This window comes from Caloenas nicobarica, chromosome Z (assembly GCF_036013445.1).
Source record: "Caloenas nicobarica isolate bCalNic1 chromosome Z, bCalNic1.hap1, whole genome shotgun sequence".
NCBI lineage: Eukaryota > Metazoa > Chordata > Aves > Columbiformes > Columbidae > Caloenas > Caloenas nicobarica.
The window spans coordinates 107,923,783-107,941,004 of record NC_088284.1 but is presented as its reverse complement, the minus strand read 5'-3'; the positions used below and the strand labels follow the sequence as shown (position 1 = coordinate 107,941,004).

Sequence of the window (17,222 nt, the reverse complement as noted above, 5' to 3'; positions counted from 1 at the left end):
ACAAAAGTTCATGATGAGTTAAGGATCTAATGGCCACATCTTCTGATGTAGAACATGAGTTTATTAAGTTAAAAGCTAAAAATTCATGCTGGAGTTTCCATTTGCACCTTAACAGAAGGAGAGGTTCTACGAGGGGCATTTTGTGTTGGCGACACCGTCGTGCAAGGAGCTGGCGGACCTGATGAAGCAGTGCATGAACTACGACCCCCACCAGAGACCCTTCTTCAGAGCCATCATGAGGGACATCAACAAACTGGAGGAACAAAGTAAGGCCCGGTTTTGCTTATCGGTGGGAGGGAGGGACAAAGAAGGCTGGTTTCTTTGACCAAGGTGGGCACCCAGGGAAGGTTCAGATTGGATATTAGGAAACTTTTCTTCAGGGAAAGGGCTGTCGGGCATTGGAACAGGCTGCCCAGGGCAGTGCTGGAGTCACCATCCCTGGAGAGATTTAAAAGGCGTTTAGACGAGGTTCTGAGGGACACGGGTTAGTGCTGGATATAGGTTATGGTTGGACTTAAGTTAGTTTCAAGACAATTTTGAGCTCCGTGAGATTTCCATAGGACTCTCTTGAGCATTAACATAGGTAACTCTGTCTCCTGGTTCATCCTGGGTTGCAATCACTACAAAGCAACTACCAGATGATCAGTCAAGGGCAAAAATTGACGTCCCAAACCTAGAAATAAATCATCATAGAAACTGAGTAACTACTACAGAGTGGGAAGTATGGTGAGAGAAAACTGAATCAGCATCTGGAAGAAAGACCCAATGAGCAAATCAGCAGGTGACAGACCAGCCTGCACTAACGGGAGGAATTCCCTGTCAAGAAGTAGGGAGGAGTGAAATAGGAAGCGTTGTGACTGTAGGGATAGGAACACACCGACAGCGGCAGACTGAGGATGCTCTGAAGTGTCAAGACAAAGGTGTCTGTGCAGGAATCTGTCTGACCTGGGGCTTTTTTTCCCCTCCCAGATCCTGATATCGTCTCAGAGAAGAAGCCCGTTACAGAGGTTGATCCCACACTCTTCGAAAAACGGTTCTTGAAAAGAATCCGTGACTTGGGAGAGGTAAGAGCCATGTCAGATACAGAACAAAGATAAATGTGTGTGTGTACACAACTGGAAGATGTGAATCATAAAAGCCTAAAATGGTGCGTTTATGGTCTTTTCTTTTCCAATCAGGGCCACTTTGGGAAGGTTGAACTTTGCAGATACGACCCAGAAGGCGATAACACAGGGGAGCAAGTGGCAGTTAAATCTCTAAAGCCCGAGAGCGGAGGAAATCACATCGCTGATCTCAAGAAGGAAATCGAAATCTTGAGGAATCTTTATCATGAGAACATTGTCAAATACAAGGGAATTTGCACGGAAGATGGTAAATCTTCATGTAGAATATTAAAAGTATGCACTAAAAGGGTTTTCATTCAAAAATGGAGCATTTTAAAAAGCAAAACAGCCTTAGTTCAATCTTATGCGTTTAGGTCTCCTTCTTAATGGAAAACTTTCTCTCTGCAGTCCCTCCTCCTGCCCATTTTTGTGCTTGGCTCACTTGGATGTGAGCAACGTGGTTGCTGTTCTCACCAAATCTGTTAAAAAACGAGCACGTGGGCAGGCTGGTGGTGTCAGTGTTCCAGGAGCGAGCTGGGTCATAACCCCCTAAACCCAGAGCTCCTTGTTAGAAGCCAATGTTGTTATTCATAGAAAAAGGCTCTATTGCCTTATATTGTTGGCATTTGCGATAACGATTGTTTTAAACCAATATTTAAAAAAAACTTTAAGATTTTTATGTTCAGTAACTGTCCTGCACGGAATAGATTATCCTCCTGATCGGTTCAGTGGTGGTAACGGGAGCTGGGCCATAGTCTGCCCATGGTCACGCGATATCGCGATACTGTTATAGATTGAATGCTACTGGTGCTGTGGGCTTGTACAAAAATTATTGGTGTTAATGACGTGGGAAGGTTCGCGGGTCTGCAAATTAAACCTATACTCTGCAAATTAAACCTGTGCTTTGTTTTTAGGAGGAAGTGGGATTAAACTTATCATGGAATTTCTCCCTTCTGGGAGCCTAAAGGAATATCTCCCCCGCAACAAGAACAAAATCAACCTCAAACAGCTTCTCAGATACGCGGTTCAGATCTGCAAGGTGAGCATCAGAGCCTTCCTGCAACTCTTATTTGATTAGTTTAATATTTAATTTATAAGAGAGAGGAGGGGCTTGCTTGATGAACAAACCCATTCTCCTCGTGTTGTCCCCAGGGCCCTGAATCCTAAAGCAGCCTCTCCCGTGCCCATCAAGGGAATAATTACCAGGTTCCCTTGGATAAAAGTTTGCTATGAGAAGTTGTTCCTGCTGCAGAATTTGAAGTGTTACGAGGGCAGACAGCATTTAGAAAGGGTTTGTTGGCAAGAGCGAAGGAGCAATGTGCAAATCTGAAGCGAGGAAGAGATGGGAGCGCAGGGGGGTCAGGCCGTGTGAAGTGATCTGCTTTCGGCAAGAGACGCTGGGTTTGTGCTCACGGTGGATGGGGCAGTTTTAAGATGCGTAGACACAGTTTTATCAGGACACAAAACAGTCGCCATAGAGAGAGAAGGGTCTGAGGATGGTGGCTGCTCAGCCAAAAATTAAAAAGCACAAGGCAGAAACAACAGTCTCGACAAATGCAGAATCCAAGGCTGAGCTTAAGGGTGAGGGGGGTGTCAGAAAAGGACCCTGGAAAGTGCCACCAGACAGAGGACCTGTCACGGGAGACCTGGAGAATCACCCCTTGAGCAAGGGAGCATTTGAAGGGGATGCCGGGAAGAAACAGTGACTTAAATGTTGAATCTGGCATGAAAGGCTTTCTTCTCGTTTAGGGCATGGACTATTTGGGCTCCCGTCAGTACGTGCACCGGGACCTGGCAGCAAGAAACGTCCTCGTGGAGAGCGAGAACAGAGTGAAGATTGGAGACTTTGGTCTCACCAAAGCCATCGAGACCGATAAGGAGTACTACACGGTCAAGGACGACCTCGACAGCCCTGTTTTTTGGTAATAACATTTTTTTTTTAACCAGACTGTGCAGCAGAATACTTTCTTTGCTTCTGTAGCCGTAGGCTTTTAGGCATCCTTAAGATTTTTCCTGTTTTGCTAAGAAGCCTAAATAAAGATACAACACCAGAGCAAGGAAAAGGCACCTGGCAGACTCTACTTATCCACTCCTGTGCTGTTTATTTCTTCCTGCTCTTAATGATCCATTTTCCCACAATCTTGTTTTTGGTCTCCCTTAGTTCCGCAGTGATGTGCTGTGTAACACTCATGCCTTATTTACTATTTCTGAGACATCCCAAGCCCTGTGGGCATGTTAATTTATATACAAGGACGCTCCGGTTGCAGAATGTGCTGCTTCAGTTTGCTGACTTCCATTGCGTCCGGGCTGGGAGTTTAACGCCGTCTGTTGTGTCCGCAGGTACGCCCCGGAGTGCCTGCTGCAGAGTAAGTTTTATATCGCCTCGGACGTCTGGTCGTTTGGCGTGACGCTGTACGAACTGCTCACCTACTGCGATTCCGAGTCCAGTCCCATGGCAGTGAGTGCTTGTGAAAGAAACTGCTGCTCGAGTTGCTTAAATTTGATATTTTTAAAAAAAAATTTCAGAATTATTTTTGGAAACAAGACTGACGGCGGCTCTTTCCGCAGGAGTTCCTGAAGATGATCGGCCCCACGCAGGGACAGATGACGGTGGCGCGGCTGGTGCGCGTCCTGCAGGAAGAAAAGCGTTTGCCGCGTCCGCCCAGCTGCCCGGAGGAGGTAACGGCTGCGCGTTGGTAACACTGTGCCCTTGGCACTAAATTTTAAACGGCGAAAGCACCACACGTTCCCTGTTGAGTAGGCCTGGCTAATCTTTGTAGGAAAACCCCTAGGTTTTCCTTGGTTTTTTAAGCATTAAAATGTTTTTTGACATCGGCATTCCCAAGTTCGCGACGTCCCTGTTACACGACAACTGCATCGCTGTTTGCCCTGTCACCACCACTTAAACAACAAAAAAACCCCCACTAGTAACAGGTAGTTGCTAATTCTGATCAAAATCCACAGCACATTTCTGTCAGAGTTCTTCATTTCATAGCAGTGAGAATCTGCTCCATGCTATTTACTGGAAAAACAAATGAAATGTTTCAGGCATCCTTTAAAAATTTCTTTTTTTTTTTGTTAGGTGGACCAGCTGATGAGGAAGTGTTGGATATTCAAGCATGATGAACGGACAAGCTTTCACAATCTGATTCAAGGATTTGAAACAATTATGAGTAAAATGTAATTAATTTTTTTTTATACTGTCAGTACTTTAAGTGCTTGTCAAAATGTAAATGCCCAAGACCTCTTATTTTTGGTTTTGTTTTTTTTTTTTTTTAACTACCCTAATTTGTACTCTGACTGTGCTAATGTGTTTAAAGGATTCTTTTTCCAACAGTTTTCCTTTTCAGTTTTAGTCAACAGTTGGATCAAAGGTATGGCAGAAACAATAGCTTCAACTCCTTTTGCTGCTGTTATTGCAGGGCAGTTTTATCTTTATCTGATTATGTTCTCACCATAGGACCCTGATAGACACCAACTGAAGGAACCGTGTCAAAAAAATGCTGCAGTTACTGCAATCTGTAGGACTTACAACAAGCTGCTGTGTGCGCTTATTCCTTGAGTAACTGGTGGACTTAAGAGGACTTGATATAGTAATTTAATGATATTTGATAGGGTATTGAGGAGGTTTTTAAGGAGATGTTTGGCTGACAAATATCCTTCATGTGCACTTAAATTTTAGTAACAAAAAAACCAACTCTGGCATAAAAAAATCCAGAGAAGACAAAATAATCGGCTTATCTTAACCAGTCCGCAGGGTTGAGCTCTGGCATACATTTAAAAAAAAAAAAAAAATTGCTTGACTGTCATGTTCAAAAAAAACCAAAGCAAAATCAGCAAGATCAGCATGTATTGTTACGCATTTCATTGAGACACGCAGTTTCTGGATAAATATATTTGCCTTTACGAACTCGGCCACATGCCCCGTTTCTGCCTGTGCAAAGGCAGCGTGTGGCAGCTCGGACTGCAGGGAGCTACAGGGCGGCCAAGTGTGCAGAGAAAATCAGTTACACACTTTGGGGATAGAAAATGAATCGATGTACAGAACCTGGGGCAGCATCCCCTGCGAAAGAAGAATTATCTAAAGGAGACGGCAGCAGGTTAGTTCAGTTTAGCAGTTCCAGAAAACCGTTCACTTGGCCGACGATTCTTTAAACAAGAGCATTGCCCTTTATTTAATTTGATGTAGGAGCTCAAACCCAGTTAGCCGAAGGGATGGTGCTGGGACCACCTACCATTTCTTGTCAGGACCAGATGTTGCGTTTCAGCTGAAGATGTCCAGCCAGGGCCCGGACCTGTGGTTTAACTGGAAACCTTTGCTGACCCGTGTCCAGGACGCAGATGTCCTTGTTTGATCCAGATTTCTCTGCTCGGAACAAATGGGCCTTGCAGAAGGGAGCACAGCATAGTTTTTTCTTTTAAATAACTTTGTTCTGTTTGTTTTTCCCTGAGGTATTTGTAATTTTACCAGCTGGATGTTGCATTATTACGTGATGCCAGCGGTTCCCTATTCTGCTCGTGCTAACAGGGCTATTTCGGGTTGCTCAGGAGAGGTGTGAAGGAGCAGAATGCTGTAATTTCTGTGGTATTTCTGATTAGAAGATGTGTTCATGTGTGGCAGTTTGGAGGAGGGTCAGAGACAAGTATCGAAAAAGCTAAAGGCTGCATAAGAGCATCTGAATGTTTTATCCCTTTTTAGTTAATATGGAATTACAGTTATTGAGTGGAAACTACTGAGTTTCCACTAGTGTTACTGAAACTGGTGACACTGGTGCTATTGAATTGCCATGGCGTGGAAAGGAGCCACACACCATTTCTGATCTGCTTCTGAAAGCCTTTGACTTTCCTGTTGTTCTCAAAAGCAGTTTCACAGCTACTGGATCATTACAAATATTTGCTTTTGTTAATGAAACCCAAATCTAGCATTCAAAAATGATTTAGTTTATATAGACCTTTACATTTATACGGTCCTGTTTTTAAATTTCAGGACTGTATAAATAGTCCTAAAATGCCATTTGGCCCCTTGAAGGTGACTGTGAGACTGATGTGGCCCCTGGTGACAATGAGTCAGACATCCCTGTCCTTGGATTTGTGTTCCCACCACACCTGGATTGCTGAAAAGGCTTTGAGATGATAGTTCTGACAATAACAGAAAGATGTCATGAAATATATATCTATATATATATAATTGTAATTATGAGTTGCAACGAGGTCAGATTTATTTTTACAGTATTACCTGGTTTTTTTTTCTGTATGTCACTTATGAGCCTGGTTTAAATCTGTAAGCACTTTGTTACTCTTTATACAAACAAATCTAATAAAGATTTTTTTTTTCTCCATGTCTATATCTTTTTAAAGCATAAATTAAACAGAGAAAGATTTTAAAATGTAATGTCCATGGGAACGGTTATCAGAACATGTCTTCAAAACAACCTTTCCCTACACGAAACAGTTACTGTATAGATAGTCCAGAGATCTTTTCTTCCCACAGAAATCCACTTTAAATGTGTACCAACAATTTATTTTCAGTGTAAAGCACAAGTTGAGAAAGCTGCACGTACAAACAGTCGGAACAAAATTGTACAAGTGAGTTGATCAATACACAGAGGTCGGATCCCAGAAAAGCTCCTGTCACTGGCGATGCCATTTGGCCTCAAGCAGTTCAGTGCCTGTGCAACCCCGCTCTGAGCCACGAGGGATCCTCAGAGTGGTTCTATTGGTTTTTAAGCTTTGAAAATATGTATCCTGCTTGAAAGGCAGGATTTAAGACTTTAAAAAAGTATCAGTGTTGATAAATGGCTTCAGTATTATCTAGCACAATAAATAAGAACCTGAATTTGAAACAAGATTCCAAGGCAGCAAACCCCCAGTGTCCGTCACAGAGGGCTGCCTCATAATTCACCTGTCCCAAACACTGATTGCAATAGTAACAATTTCTACGTCTTCAACTATAAGGATTAACAGCAGAAAGGAAAAACAAACCCCAAAACAAACAAGCAAAACTCTGATTAGAGTTGCTTAATGAATAAGCTAAAAATAGGAAGTGTTATGGGCAGGCCAGGCTCACAGCCCAGTCTAAGCTCTAATTCTGAATTATCCAGATCTAGAAAAAGTACAACATGCCCCAATTTCTTCCACTTTCAGTTATTTCTAACCCCGCTCCATGCCCTGGCAGTGGGGCGGCAGCCCTGCCCCACACCCTGTGTTAACAGATGCATTCACAAACCATAAATTACTTATTCCAAGGAAAAACTGTGGCTTCTTGGCCTAAAAGCAGATAAAGGTTACTTACTTCATTGTCCAAGTAGCACCTGTCCAGATCGCATTTCACATTGGAAGGCAGCACACAGTATAGCATCTTACTTTTAACAAACATTTATTGAAAAAAACATCACAGAGGCTCTGGTAATACATTTGGTATGTCTCCATTCCAGGATTAAGAGGAAATATTAAAAATATAAAGGCTGTAAATGCAGAACTCAATCCTGGAAAAAAAAAAGATTGAAAAAACCCCACAGTCTGAGTTAAAAAAATAAGAAAAAAATTACTGTCAATACTTCATCTTTCAACTTCCTCAGCCTGAGGAGCAGAGAAGGGATCAGCTTTCCCTCCTCAGGATTTTTATTGCTTTCGGCTGGTACGTTAAGTACCAAAACTCACCAAGTTCCTTGGCTTTGTCAGCCCCAGCCCACCGATCCCCTCAGTGGCAGACGACAAAGGAAACACCATCCCGTCCTTTCAGAAGACAAATCCGACTCCCCAGAAATGGCTAATCTTGTAGCAATACGTACCGTTTCCTTGGCAAATCTGCCCGTTGTTCCTGCTGGGATACTTCTAACCCACACAGAGAGAAGAATTATTTGTCTGAAGTTAAGGCAGCAATAAATAGCAGAGGTACGAAAAGCCCATCTTCACAACCCGAGGGCGGGAGGGATTGTTTAGGTCTCAATAAACGCGCTTTTTTTTCAGCGAGGACTCTGCGTAACGCGCTGCGGAGCCCTGAGTCTGCGCGCCCAGGAACTCCCCGGGGCCAGGATCCAGGGACGGAATGAGGTACGAAGAGCCTCGCTTCTCGCTTCTCGGCAGAGCCACCTAAGGACAAGAAGAAAACAAGTGACACACGATCCAGCGCCAACATGTCAATAAATAAAGCTTGGGAAGGACCAGGAGCCGGTAACCGACTCCAAAGGCCCGACTCCTTCGGCTTTAAGGTCCAGCTATACACAGCTCATGAGTCAGTGGTTGTGCCCTTTCCCTACAAAAAAAAAAAAAAAAAAGGATCGTAAAAGCATTGGTGTCCCACCATACATGCGTTTTTGTGAGGGCAAAGGGCTGGCAGGGCCGGGTACCCCCGCTCCACGGTGCGGGTTTAAAAAGCAGCGGTGCAATGGCCATGCTGTTACCCTGCAGCGTCAGCAGCTCCAGGCATCTCCACCCCCTCAAATAAGGCACCAGCGCGGCACCTTTGGTGCCTCTTTCTTTTCTCCTGGAGAGCTGAATGGGCTCAAGTGTCCTGGCACAGCAGTCATGGCAAAGCAGATGTTGACGGACTTGGTTTCTGGCCGTGCGAAAGTGGTTTGTGATGTGGATTACAGGAAACCATCCACCTCTTGCAGGCGTGAGTTTTCTATGTGGTACCAAAGTGAAGGAGAGAGTGTTAACGGTTCTTTAATCAAAACTTCAACTAAAATGGCTCAATCTGACAGACAAAGTCCCGAGGGTCCCAAGGTAGGACCTGACCCTGCCCCACCACCAAGGGCTCCTTGTGGTCCACAAGACTCGGGTTCAGTTCATCTCGGATCCATCAGAGCAGGACGTCGCAATATCCACAGCCCTAGGAGCTGTACATACACACCAGAGCTCACCACCCTATCAGTCAGTCCTGATCACTTCTCTGTCATTAATTTCATTACCAAGTAGCTTAAACAGTCACCTTGTTCCAAAAGACTGAAGCATCTGCCCTGTAACAACCACCTGAACGTGAGCTCACCACATCCTGCTCAACAACATTGTGCATCCTGGGTTAAATTTGGCTCCTAGATCAGAAGATTCCAGGTTTTGATTCATGTTGGACTGAATATTTTAGAAACCTTAATGTTTTACAAACCAAGACATTTAGTCAGTTCTTTTGGTTAAGGAGTTAAGTGTCGCCAAGCCCAGCACTTCCAGCAGTTCTCAGAAGCAGCCCTCGCCAATTCCCGTTCACAACTCAAACCATCCTCTGCTAAGTCCAATTTCATTTTAGCTTGCACTTGTCACTATCATAAATAGGAATCTGTGTGGTATTTAGTTCCCCCTGACTCCCCTGGCACTTCTAGCACCCATGGGGAAGCCCCACGTGTACTACAAGCTCCACCAGGTCCTGGCTGGCGTGCCAGCGCCGCATCTCCTGTGTGCTTCACACAAACCCCCGACCATGCTCTGAACCCCTGAAATGCAGCTCCCAGACACGGAGACAAACGGGTTGCAGGATTGCAGCGAGTGCACACACGAGCACACACCCGTTAACCGATACAACAGCCTCTTGGGGACGGGTCTGTGTCCCTCTTCACTGGGATTTATCATTCCAGGAATGAGCAAAGTACCTCGCTGCAGGCAAACCATCCTCTGCTTGGTCTGTGCCAAGGGACCGACCACTTTCTTTCTGCCTTTTATGGCATCTGGCATCAAAACAAACTTTCAAGCAAGCTGTTCAACATCACCTCCACATACAAGCTTTCCTCTTTAGGCTAGAGATAGTCTGAGGTTTGAGCTAACGAATACCTTTCAGTTTCTCTCCTCTTGTTACCGTTTCACTTGTTTTCAGTGATACCAGAGCTGTTAGGAACCCCAAAGCTCCACTTTTTGCTGCACAGAGCTAGAGGTTTCACAGCCCATGGCACCACGTTCAGGCCTTGGCCACCTCTATCCCAAAACACAGCAAAACCGGGTCCTATCTAGGAGTCACGAATTGCTACGGTTGTGTGCTCCTTCTAAATCTCCTCCAAAAGGGTCCCTCCCATCCCATCTTTTAAGGTCTCCCCCTTCTGTAAAAGCAGGAACAGTGTGATTTACTTACGGCATGAGGGTGTGAATTCCTCAGGACTTCTAAGGCATTCAGGAAAGACAACCTGCGCTCAGACTGAACAAAGCTTTCATCCCCACCGTCTCAGGCTTTGTTAAACCAGCCTCCTGTCAGTCCAGCCTCCTTTAAGCTGGTCCTTACTGCTACCATAGCATTCCCCCATCCCTCCCGCATCTTTATTGATGAAAACTAAGCGACTGCTGGGTGCGACAGACAAAGGAAGCTTTGCGCAACGAGTCTGGCTGAACTAGGTTGCATATGACATCTGTTACATATTTGGAATTAAAGCCATTTTACAATAGTTTTCCTCCCAGTTAGCAGGACTACAAAGTGGTGGCTGTAGGTAATCTGGACACTGCCATGACTTGCTAACTCCACTTCAGAGGTTTTATCCCAGTGGCACTCACTGCAAAACATCTGCAAGTGAGGCAAAAAAACCATCTAAAACCAGTGTGAACTTCCTCCTCCCTCCTCCTTTGTTCACGTCGTACTTCATTTGCCTCCTTCAAGGCATTCTGGCACACCCAGCCTCACAGATACCATCTTTCCAAGAAGTCTGTTCGCAAACATCCGGCCTTTCTTTGCCTGGTGGTTTGTGGGCAGCGAGGAGCCGGGGTCTCCAGGGGCTGGAGGGCTCTGGCGCTGGCACACCCTGCCCAGCCGCTTTTACTGATCGCGCGCACCGGGAACCGCGCGGGACCCTGAGCAACTCAGGGTTCTGCGGAGAACGGGTGCGGCGGAAAAGCTCTGCCTTGGCTTGCCGTGGGTCCAAAGTCCACTCGGTGGCAGCAGAAGACAATTAAGAAGCACTTCCACCAACAGCTGCAGGGGCTGCAGCCGCTCTGCTGGGTCTCTCCTCTCACCTTATTTACTGGGTTTTGTGGAGGAAGGTACAAGCTGCCTGGCTGGAATGGTCCCTGGGCTCCACTGTAAAGTGTAGGCATGACCTGCAAACAGGTACTGTAGTCGGGGTGGGATCCACCTGTAGATTCCTAAATGCAGAATGGGATCCATCATCAACCAGAAGTTGGAAGAAAATAGGTTTAATAATTCATTTTTACTTGCTATAAGTAATGAGCACTCAGCAGATACGAAAACAGAGCTGAGTCACACTCAGTTGCTAGAAGGAGTGTACAACTCATAGCAGCTCAGGCATGCAGCAATTTCTTGGGCAAAATGTAGGATTTGAGGGACAGTTAATATAATTCCTTAGAAAAAAAAGTGTGCTTCTCACTGGCCACCAAAACCTTGGGCTATATAATGGCCTGGGCGAGAAACAATCCTTCAATAGACTCCCTGGGAAATAAGCTTATGGTGTGCTGTCTCTTGGCAGGAGGATTTTAATGCACTCCTGAACCTTACAGGCAACTTTGGATTGTGGGATTTTAGAGAGAGGGCTATTTACGGCAGATCTAATCAAAAGTGTGAGTATGAATCCTGGAGAGTAACCACGCAGGATGTCCTGCTGAGGGTGCCCATGCAGTGCCATTTGTCCCACGCCCTCCAGCCCCTCGTTTCTGTGGCACGGGCAGCAGCAGCCGCTATCAGCCAACAAAGCATGTGTCCAAAATCCAAAAGCGCCCATACAGCCGGTGGGAGAAACAGCCAACAGAGACAGGAAGAAAATAAAATTATTTCTCACCTCAGAGGCTTCATTTTCAAATTCATTGACTCTTGCCTGGGTAGAGTTATATGCCTGAGCATAATGCTGATACCAGTGCTGAACAGCCTCCTATAAAGGAGGAGAAAATCTCTTCCCATTAGCTGTCTACTGAGATCACTTGAAATGAAAACAATTCTTAAGGCCTCACAGGACATGAGAATGTATAAAAGGCAAAGCTCGCCAAGAAGCATCGAAACATGTTGAACACCAGTGAAAAAGCTCAAACCAAACATTGAAAACTACATTAAGTGCTTAAAAGATGCACAAGGCACCACTTCCTTGGCGGTGGATGCAAGTACAATGTAATTTCTGCTGTATCAAATATAGCTGAATGGTGACATGTGGCACCTCTGCGCCTCGGTGACATCACCTGAGTCCTCCACGTTACTAAAGATAATACTAATAACACTAACACTACAATACTAGCGATTTTTTTTTTACAGTATTTTAAGGATTTAGGGTTGGGAACTACCTCCAGGAGACACCAGAATGAATTTAAAGCCAACAATCAGGTTCAAAAAAATATTCAAGACTATGTTATCGCTTAGAAGAAACACAGCACAACGGCCCATGGGACAATCTCATTTGCTTCTCTGCCCCACAGCTGTCACCAGATGTGACCTGATGAGACGAGTCTGGTCCCTGGCAAATCTCTCCGCTGCAGCAAACACCGTGCCGCGACCCCGTCCCCTCCGAAACCAGCCCCGTGCCCACCTCTGCGCCCGCTCTGTCCTCCACCCAACCCACTCTACCCCAGGAGTTTTGGAGCAACGCAGATTCTGGAGATTCAACAGACTCTGGAGAGGAGGAGGTGATGGGGACAAGGCAGGAGACCTATGGCAGGGCCGAGGTGGGTGTCGCAGCGCAGACCCAAGAGTTTAAACATCACTTGACATCACGATCCAGTTCTCTGATTTGTATACAATTACATTTATATGCAGACTACTAATGAAAATATGGAAATATTATCTCACACAATGTCCCATTGCCTGTGAAACCCAGTACAGCAAACCCCTGTCCAGCCGCAGGGCAGCCCTCCCTGAACGGCCACGCTCCGACCACCAAACGGGGCAAACGGTGGAGAAATCCCGTGCCATGAAACCAGCCAGCAGAGACTGCACAAATCCCTGAAGCTACACAGGAATTTCTGGTAGAGCGCACCCTCCTCTGGATCTAGCCAAAGCTCAAGAAAACCTGAAAATTTCTTGGGAAGGGAAAGAGAAAAACTTCATGGTTTTGATCACAGACAAAAGCCAAGGCAGAAGTTATAACATCTAATTTTTTAGCGGACTGCACTCAACTCAGGTTCTCCAGAAGTAATCTTTCCATGGTTATGACACCACAGCAGGGAATGTGTTCAGGCTTTTTTGGACTGGCATGAGGTAACTTGTGCCACATCTATTTTGTACACGGAAAGAGATAAACTATCAGTGAAGAACAGGGTGGGCATCAGCTGCAGGAAACATAGGAGCCCTTGAAGAGGGTCCGCGACGTTGGGCAGTGCTGTTAACTGGGCTGGCAGACCACACGTGAGCCACAAAACACATGAAGAGCACACAGAGAAAAATGACGAGCAGCTCAGGGAGGGATCTCCCAGCAGATCTCTGCCAAAAACCCTGCTACCAGAGCTCCGAGGGACGAACCAGGCTTCAGAAGAAAGCAAGGCGACGTACCTGTGTGTATTCCCCATGCTGCTGGGAGTAATTAAAATAATTTTCCATGGCATGTTGTGATGTGGTTCCCTGAGACACGGCAGCATCCACAACGTTGTTCGGAAGCCCGGTCTGCTGCGGTGGGCTGGAGGCTTTGCTGGCAATTGCTGTTCAGAACACAATGAATATGTGGTTTGCATAAACTGCACAAATTTGGTTGCACTCTTGTTTAGCAACATTCTGGGATTACAACAGAAATTTGCTACTTCATATTAGGCTGTGTTCATAATTAATCAGTGCTACTAAAAACTGAAAGGCTTTCTGAAGTTGTCTAGATCAGTAATCCCATTAACTCTGACAATTTATCCTTCCCTAATAAAACATTAAGGACAGATTACATTGCAATTTTAAGACAGACTACAGCATTTAATTAAAGATAAATGTTGTGGTAACTGGAATTATCTGCCAAACACAACAACTATTTGCCACATTCTGGTCAAGGAAACTTGCGACTAAAACCACTAAATGTTTGCTTACCTGGAAGACATATACCAGGCAACACACTTGCCAAATTCAAGTAGGGGTTGGTACTCAGCCGTATTTCTTTTGGTGGTTCTCCCAGCAGCGAAGTCTGTTTTTTCAAGGGAGTCTGCAAAACAATCGGACAGGTCAGTGTGCATTATACTCATACAACATTTGTCAAAAATAAGGGAAGTGTCCCAGCAGGATTTAGAAAAGAACTCAGCCCTATGAAAATTTGTAAAATAAATATCTGGACACATTGTCTCCACATTTTTCTTGCCAAGTAATTCTGTAGGAATGTTTCTCTTTAGATTGCAAGTTCCTAAAGGATATTGAAAACCCAACAAACTAAAGAAAACCTTTTGTATTGAAGTTAAGTGGATAATAACCACCAGAATGACCCCAGATACAGGGAGTTAGCATGAAGTAAATGGCCAAGACAAAAAAAAAAATCAACTCTCTTCACCCAAATAAGCAAATAAAGGACAAACCAACCCTGGACAGGAGGGATGACACTGTCTGCACTCTGCCATTATCACTCATCTACACTACTGGCTTATTTCCCTTTAGCTTATGTAGAATAAATACCAGAAATCAGGATGAGGTAGCCATAACATGTTCCATAGCTTGTCTGAAATATGTAGCTGAAAGACGTTTATATTCTATTCTACGTCCTTTCATTCTTTCAAAGCCCATTAAGGAAAAAAAAATCCATTATTTTAAGGGATTAATACTGTTTTCAGTAAAATAGTATCAATCAACAACTTTTCAAAAACATTGAGACCAGGTTTTAAACACAGAAAGCTTCAGAGTGCTGTGATTCTTTATCTGATGCAGAAGTTGGTACTGAAGATAACATGACTGTACAGACTGTGGCTGCCTTGTCAAGGAAGTGATTTTTGCAAACTAGGCCTTCTATCTACTGATGTAGAAATGGAAACGATTAAAACATCTAGAATTTAGAAGAAAAAAACATTTTTCCTGATAAACAATATTCATAGAAATAAAGGAATTATCTAGACTTCTAATGGTTTAATTACATTTCCTTTTAACTCAATAAAGCCACTGATTTTATATAGGAATACACACACAGTCTAGGTATTTTATCCACGTGTATCTATACATAGGCCACTTCATTACAATAAAAAGTGTTGTAAAAATTTTTAAAAGTGTACTTTCTGAAGTAGGACCAAATCTGTCAAAGCTGTCTAACAAATGCGGACACCAAAATTATATTATCTAATTATATAATCTATAACCTAACCACTTCGAATGCTTAGGAAAACACAGATCGGATCTGAATTAAGAACATTTTTACCTATAAAAATCGAATTATTTATGTATATTATAAAAAAGTAAGTTCTGTTAATGACAGAAACAAAATTACTAAAAAACTTCAATAGACCATTCTGCTTTAATTTAAATCCAATCCCATCACCCTCACCTCCACTGACTTAAATGGAATAATTCCTAAAACTGATTTCGGACTGAGAATATGCCAGCTATGGACAAGAGGGTACGGATTCAAAGTGGAAAATTCATATACACACATACATATTTATATAGACACACCGCTTCAAAACCCAAAGGCGCTACAGACCACCAGAATTGCTCCTGATTAGTCATGAAATCCAACCGCAAGTTCAATTTTCATTCTTTCAAAGGGACACTGCCCTTGAGGTAATTTCATCATCAAACACTATGAGGCATACACACAGGAAAAAAACCCTCCAGCATTGTAAAAAGATTCCTTTCTTAATTCATCTGGACCACCAAAGAGCATTATTGTTCTCTCCCTATTATTCATAACTGAAATGACCTTAAAATATCTCATGAACGATCCTGTGATTTAGCAAATTTTATGGTGAAGAACGGCAATAAGCAGTTGAAGTTAATTCTTAAGCATGTTAAAATTAAAAAAAAAAAAAAAGAGAACATCCACACACAAGAGAAAAAGGAAGTATTTGTATTCAATGTTCAGTGTTCCTTACCCCCAAATTCATGTCAGTATTTTTGAGCTGATTTTGTTGTTTGGCATGGCTGGCCCGCAAAGCTCCCGCAGAAAGATTTGTTAAGGTCTGGTGATAAGGCTGCGATCCCGAGACAACCGCTTCGGTAGCCGGTTGTTTATCCGGAGCGTTATTTTGCCCTGGCAGCGCTGGTCCAACAATGTGCTGATTGGGGAAGAATGGCAGCATGCCCATCCCTGCCGCCGCCGCTTGCATTGGAGTCAGATTAGATGCTGCAGTCAACCATAAATGGAGAAACTTCTCTGTTAGGCAAGATTTATCAGTACATTTTGTTTGTGGTTTTTACTAAGCGATGAGAAAAACACGGAGAGATCTATTTTACACTGGATTCTGACGATAGTTTTTATTCTTTCACCATCCCAGGAGCAAACGACTCAATTTAAATCAAATACGACAGAAGAACACTCTGACTTTTCTCAACACTTACTATGATAATAAGTTAGTCCTGTCACCTTCAAAAAAACCTGTGAACAACATCCTAGAGGATCCTGCATTGGAACAGTGGGGAAAAAGCCCCACCTCAACTGGCATTAGTAAAATTCTTTTTACAAACAAAAGAGCAATAAAGTATTCTCCAAAAGCAAAGCCTAGACATTCAGAATAGAACCATTTCCCGCTCCTCCCCACAAGCTTGTCCTTGCTACTGGTTACTACCATGACTCAAACCACGTCTAGAACTGCAGAGTATGTGGCTCTCAGTGGAGGAAACAAAAAAGATGCACTAAGTAGTATCACAACTGATCTTTCCTCATAAAAATTGAGGGCATCACTGTCGCAGAAATTTGCATTCAAAATTGACATCCGTCACAGACCAGATGTCAAAGCTCTATTGCTTGATGACACGAATGCAAAACACCCACTATTTCCAGTGCCTCTTCAGCTACTCAGATTTATTTAACCACAAACCCCCAAATTTTGATCCTAAATAAAAACATGTTCCAAGTGCACTAAAAATGGCAATAACTGAGCAAGCAGAATATTTAACAACCTGCAAATATTCAGCCAATGCCACCGTGTCCCCTTTCTTCCCTGACGAACGGATGAGAGAAGCCAGGCAAGAAGGCAAGATATTCCAAGTTTGGTCCCTGCTTAAACCAGTCGTTGGTTATATAGCTATAGAACTTGTTAACTTGCTTAACTATACAGCTATATAACATGCATGATTGTCCAGCTCTGTGCAGTGATAAG

At 43.9% G+C, this 17,222-nt stretch overlaps 2 protein-coding genes across 6 annotated transcripts in view; one reads left to right on the top strand and one right to left on the bottom strand.

The window, feature by feature from the left end:
- JAK1 (Janus kinase 1) overlaps nucleotides 1–6,407 on the top strand; it is a 72,796-nt gene extending 66,389 nt beyond the window's left edge. For both annotated transcript variants that reach the window (XM_065655805.1, XM_065655804.1), the window contains 8 exons: nucleotides 116–266; nucleotides 970–1,064; nucleotides 1,179–1,371; nucleotides 2,018–2,142; nucleotides 2,853–3,025; nucleotides 3,444–3,561; nucleotides 3,672–3,782; nucleotides 4,186–6,407. In XM_065655805.1, coding sequence (XP_065511877.1) covers nucleotides 116–266; nucleotides 970–1,064; nucleotides 1,179–1,371; nucleotides 2,018–2,142; nucleotides 2,853–3,025; nucleotides 3,444–3,561; nucleotides 3,672–3,782; nucleotides 4,186–4,287 — 1,068 coding nt within the window. In that variant the 3' untranslated portion in view covers nucleotides 4,288–6,407. The remainder of the gene's footprint in view (nucleotides 1–115; nucleotides 267–969; nucleotides 1,065–1,178; nucleotides 1,372–2,017; nucleotides 2,143–2,852; nucleotides 3,026–3,443; nucleotides 3,562–3,671; nucleotides 3,783–4,185) is intronic.
- A 1,055-nt stretch (nucleotides 6,408–7,462) lies between these two features.
- Nucleotides 7,463–17,222, bottom strand: part of RAVER2 (ribonucleoprotein, PTB binding 2) — a 38,924-nt gene continuing 29,164 nt past the window's right edge. For 2 of the 4 annotated variants that reach the window (XM_065657652.1, XM_065657649.1), the window contains exons 9-14: nucleotides 15,996–16,246; nucleotides 14,020–14,131; nucleotides 13,504–13,649; nucleotides 11,810–11,899; nucleotides 11,031–11,159; nucleotides 7,463–8,195 (exon numbers count right to left, since the gene is read on the bottom strand). In XM_065657652.1, coding sequence (XP_065513724.1) covers nucleotides 8,049–8,195; nucleotides 11,031–11,159; nucleotides 11,810–11,899; nucleotides 13,504–13,649; nucleotides 14,020–14,131; nucleotides 15,996–16,246 — 875 coding nt within the window. In that variant the 3' untranslated portion in view covers nucleotides 7,463–8,048. The remainder of the gene's footprint in view (nucleotides 8,196–11,030; nucleotides 11,160–11,809; nucleotides 11,900–13,503; nucleotides 13,650–14,019; nucleotides 14,132–15,995; nucleotides 16,247–17,222) is intronic. The other 2 variants (XM_065657650.1, XM_065657651.1) reach the window with 2 other exon arrangements.